General features: G+C 37.2%; 1 protein-coding gene across 1 annotated transcript; it reads right to left on the bottom strand.

The window, feature by feature from the left end:
- Positions 1 to 2,555: 2,555 nt before the first annotated feature.
- Positions 2,556 to 4,193, bottom strand: LOC114751103 (receptor-like protein kinase FERONIA). Its single transcript, XM_028939774.1, has one exon. The coding sequence runs from the start codon at positions 4,191 to 4,193 to the stop codon at positions 2,556 to 2,558; it is 1,638 nt and encodes a 545-aa protein (XP_028795607.1).
- Between the last annotated feature and the right edge of the window lie 954 nt (positions 4,194 to 5,147).

Genomic DNA, 5,147 nt, shown 5'->3' with positions numbered 1-5,147 from the left:
TATTTAATTATATACATTTATTGAAAAAATGATTAAATTAATTATTTATTATTAATATAAAAAAATATATTTTTTCCAAAATATTTTTACCAGATCTTTTTCTTAAATATTATTTTTCTACTAAGAGCATTAGATGTGGAAAAACTAAGAAAAATTAAGAAATTAATAAAAATAAGATGAAAAAAAATTAAACCAGGAAAATAAAGTAAATCAAGATGTTTTTTTTTTTTCAGGTTTGGACCAAAAAAATTCTAAAATTTACATTTTCCAAAACGTGCAAACCATGTCCATTAATTGTTTTATGCATGACTTTTAATACACTCATCCTGCATCTATTTTATGGTTATTGTTGTCTGTCGAGTGTTCAAAATGCATAGAAGAAAGCTTTGATCAAGCCAACCTTCATGCTTAGGGGAATTGAATGATGAATGGAGCTTCAGTGTTAATAACTTTTGTTCACTGATTAATGAAGTACTCAGTTTTTTAATGAATACTCCTCTGATCTTATTTATAGGATAGAGAGAAGATATTTTTTAATCATATTTAAGAGCACTAAGAGAAATTTTTTATATGAGTGTACTAATTTACATCTCATTTATTTTTGTGTTGACTTTGTTTATGTATATTAAATATAGATAAAGATGAAAAGTTTTTAAATTTTAAATAAGAGTTAATAAAATTTAAAATTTTCTTGTAAAATATGTTGAAAATAATTTTATAAATAAGATCAGAGGAATGTAAATATATAAAATAATATAGAGACAGTGATGTGTCCTAAAATGTTATGCTTTTTCTCTAAAGCACTGAAACAAAGGGGGGTTGTTTTGGGGAGTGCCAATAATTAGGTTGTCTCCCCTTTTTCCAAAAGCGGATACCCAAGTCAATAATTGAGGAGAATGAATTATTAGGAGAAAGAATGAAATTAAAGGGTTATTTAAAATGATTAAGAAAAAATTATTTATTAGAACTAGCTAGATTCCGTTTGCCTCAAAAGTTATTTGCAAAGAAGGCGAATCACATGTCCACTAATTTAAATTTTAAATTTTTGGAAGAAATGACAAAAATAAATTTATAAATTGTATGTTAAGATTTGGAAATTAAATAAATATTTTTAGTTAAAAATATAAAGACAAATGTATCCAAAGCTGATAATATGGATTGGATCTACTAGCCAACTCACAGAAAAGGAGAGCACCAGTAAACAAGCATTTTGAACCTAAGCTCCCAACTCATTATTATGATTATATATTATATATCAATTTTTAACCTACAAAAGCGTCATCTCTGCAAACTCTCTCCCTCTCTCATTCTGCCAAAAGAAAGAAATAACAAGGGCACCAATGCATAACAACCTGGAAAGATCTCTTCCCACACAACACTTCTCCTGCATTCCACAACTCCATTTTGTCCATGTCAGCAAGCAACCTGGTCACAATCCATATCTTCTTCCCTATCAAATGTCCATATTATCAGATTTCTTGCTGCTGTCGCTCTTGGTTCTCAGATTGGTCAAGCAAGCAGAAGTGAAAAGTTTATTTGATTGATTTTCATCAAAATTTGGTCTGCTGTTTATGGTGACGATAAAAAAATTACAACAGTTGACTTAGCGTCATCGACTTGGGAAGAAATCCTTAAAGATAGAGATGCCAACGAGAAACATTGATTACTTGAAGGTCTTCCTCTGACTTTGGCGGAATGAGAGGGGGGGTGGGGGGAAGCGTTTGCAGAGACGACGCTGTATTTTTTAGCCGGATGGGGTCACTAGAAAAAGACTGAAACGACGCCGTTTGCGGAAGTGGAGGGAAATGGATCAGAACAGAAATGAAGACATCCTTTGCCGCTCGCCGGCACCATACTACCTCTGGTCTTAATTATAAGGGTTAGTTAACTAATTTAAGGAGATTAAGGAAAGAAGTTAAGTTAGTTATTTGTAATAAATATGTGTTATCTTTCCTAAAATATCCTTACTAATCAAATGTGAGACAAAATAAATTTGGGTCTTATATTTAGGACAAAAAAATATCAAACGAGATATCATATTAAGAACTAGTAGTATATCTCATAGATTTGCGTTAATTTACTCACAGGCCATTGCTGCTCTTTACAAGCCTACACTGAAGCCAAGTACTGTCATATTTATTCTATCCAGAGTGGGTTGCGTCACATTTTATTCCCATGAATTAATTGATTCTGGGGACCTCTTGGTCAAAGAAAAAGTATCCATAATCTTTACTCAATCTTTTTGAAAATATATTATTACGTTCACCTGCTTAACACCCAATTCACTGTTGACATGTTAATTAGGGAGTTATATGAAAATGCTTGGACTAAAAATTAGCTCAATGCAATGAATTGAAGCTAAGATTAGTGAAGATATTCTGGCTGGGATGATGTAGATGGATGTGCCATTCTTTGCTATTAGTAGGATTATGTAAGAGTACTTGATCAAGGGAAATCAGAGACTATGGAGACATGTCAATGGGAGTTATGTCTGGCAAGTACTTTACCATACCCTCCAACCCCTACAATGAAAATATCATCGAAGTTACTTGTAGTTAGTTACTTGTGGCTGCTCTTATTTCATCTATAGAAAAGTAGCGACACAAATCCGACGGTAATGATGATGACCCACGGGGTTTGTTTTTCTTGGACGAGTCAACTGATTTTTGTCCCCACCATGAAGAACCTTCCTTGACCGGAGCTCTAATGAATTGCCGGAAAATGAGCAGAACAACAAGAGACAACACGATGAAACCTGATGTTGCCCCGACGACAATGGGAATTGCCTTTACTGTGTTTCTGTTCTTCAATGTCTTGAAGGATGTTAGGGGGGCAGGTAGAGGTGGATCAGGATTAGGACCCGCAAGATTATCATTGTAGTCACTTATTTTCAAAATTTCAATACCATTCAATAAAACATCCCTGTAAGTGCTTCTTGCAGTTGGGTGTGGTTGCAACTTAATTGAAAGATTGAGCTTCTTCAAGCTTCCCTTGCCCTGCATCGACGCTGCATAGTCCCTATGAGCAGGAACATTTCTCTGACTCTGAGTCCACAACATTACATCGGCGACAGACTCCACCAAAGCGTCATTTATGAAGATTTGGAAAACTCTGTCTCCAACTTTTTCAATGTGTTCATCAAACTCGCAAAAATGCAATCTCACCATATAAAAAAACTCTGAGTCAACTTCAAATTCCCAAGTCACATTAAATTTGGACGTTTCTTTCATCCCATAATTTCTAGCAGTCATGTATACTTCATCAGGTGCAAAATAATTTTGATCATCTCTGTAAACTGGATGTAAACCAAAACCTGCTGAAATACTTAGCGGTCGTTGCCTCTCCAAGTAGTCATTATCCTGGTCCCAATAACGATACATGCCTGTGTCTTTATCGGAAGGAATCTGACGTCCGCCAGCATTAGCTCTGTACAGAGTCTCCAGAGCACTGCTGTTCTGGACCGGAAACTGCATGTTTCCATCACTTAGCCGCATAGATTGTTGGTCATCAGGCTTGGTGTAGTACAGAAAGGGGGGCATAGAGATGATCTCAATCCCGTTGACGAAAGCGTAGGCGTTTGGATAAGATTCGTTGGGCGTGAAGGTTATGTTCAGCCTCCGACCTGAGTCAACGTTGACACAGTACTCCCGTACGATGGCTCCTTGTTCTCCGGCAGCATGTTTAAGATAAGCGCTGGGGCCGGAGCCGAAGCCGGCGTTGGCGTCGGCGTTAAGTGAAGCGTTGAAGTTCTTGAGGAGGATGTGGGGCCCTGCTTTGACGGAGAAAAAAGCATCGGAGCGCGGGAAGTTCGGGTTGTAGGAAGATGGATAAAAGTAGAGGCGAATAAACTTTTGGCCGTCCGTCTTCACAGGAAACAAGTAGGAGAATTCGGAGCGAGAGAAGCGTGCGATGTTGTAAGGGATCGGTTTGCCATCTGCGTTGTCGCCTACTGATGACTTATTGCTGTTGGAGAGTTCGATCAGAGAGAATAGACCGGAATCTATGTCTCCGGTCCAGTTCCGGCCATCTGGAGAAGAGAAATTGCCGGAACCACCGCAGTTGACTGAGAAATGATCAACAGGATTGTAGGAGGCGACAGTGGAAAGGAGATGGAAGAAAAAGAATAACTGGAAGGTAGTGACGATTGTGGGCGGGTTAGTCACCCTGGACACAGCGGTTTGTCTCTCTCTCATCACTGACTTTGTTTATCTATTCTTTTCAGTTTTTCTTGGGATTTAAGGAGTTAAACCCACTTGATGAAATAGACTCGATTTCCTGGAAAGAGATGCTATTTTATTCACCCAGGCAAGCAATGAGTTACACGGCGGCTTTGACTTTTCAAACCCACTTGCCTCGTCACTTCCAACTCAAACTACCTCGCACGCCAAAACATAACACACGCGCGCACGCACAATATATCTCATAGATTTGCGTTAATTGACTCATAGACCATTTCTACTCTCTACAAGCCTACGCCGAAGCCAAGTACTATCATATTTATTCTATCCAAAGTGGGTTGCATCACATTTTGTTCCCATGAATTAATTGATTCTGGGGGGCATCTTGGTCAAAGCAAAAGTATCCACACAATTCCTGAAAAATCTTTACTCAACTATTTTGAAAATATATTATTACCTTCTCCTGTTTAACATCCAACTCACTGTTGAGATGTTAATTAGGGAGTTATATGAAAATGCTTGGACTAAAAATTAGCTCAATGCAATGAATTGAAGCTAAGATTAGTGAAGATATTCTGGCTGGGATGATGTAGATGGATGTGCCATTCTTTGCTATTAGTAGGATTATGTTAGAGTACTTGATCAAGGGAAATCAGAGACCATGGAGACATATCAATGGGAGCTATGTCTGGCAAGTGCTTTACCATATAAGGTGGTAATATATAAATTCTGCATTAAAAAAGTGCTTGATTTCATTGAATAAAAATTCTCTCCAATGAAAAAAAAAAACTTGTAAGAAAATTGTCTCAACGACAAAGAGCTCGAAAAAACACAATGCCACCAGTGATGTTTATGACTAGTGTCTGGAGGCTGACTTCTTGGTGCCCAGAAATAAACGTTACATGAAAGTCTTTTGATCACACAATGTATTTCCAGAGCGTGTTGTGTTTAGTGGGTGTATGATTAATG

The sequence above is a fragment of the Neltuma alba genome, unplaced genomic scaffold (assembly GCF_004799145.2).
Source record: "Neltuma alba isolate B1F8T4 unplaced genomic scaffold, ASM479914v2 tig00006747_pilon, whole genome shotgun sequence".
In the NCBI taxonomy this organism is placed as follows: domain Eukaryota; kingdom Viridiplantae; phylum Streptophyta; class Magnoliopsida; order Fabales; family Fabaceae; genus Neltuma; species Neltuma alba.
Note: the sequence above shows the minus strand (reverse complement) of the source record. Positions and strands in the feature narration are given on the sequence as shown.

Coding starts and splice junctions, on each gene's coding strand:
- LOC114751103 (XM_028939774.1), bottom strand. CDS start 4,193: ATGAGAGAGAGACAAACCGCTGTGTCCAGGGTGACTAACCCGCCCACA.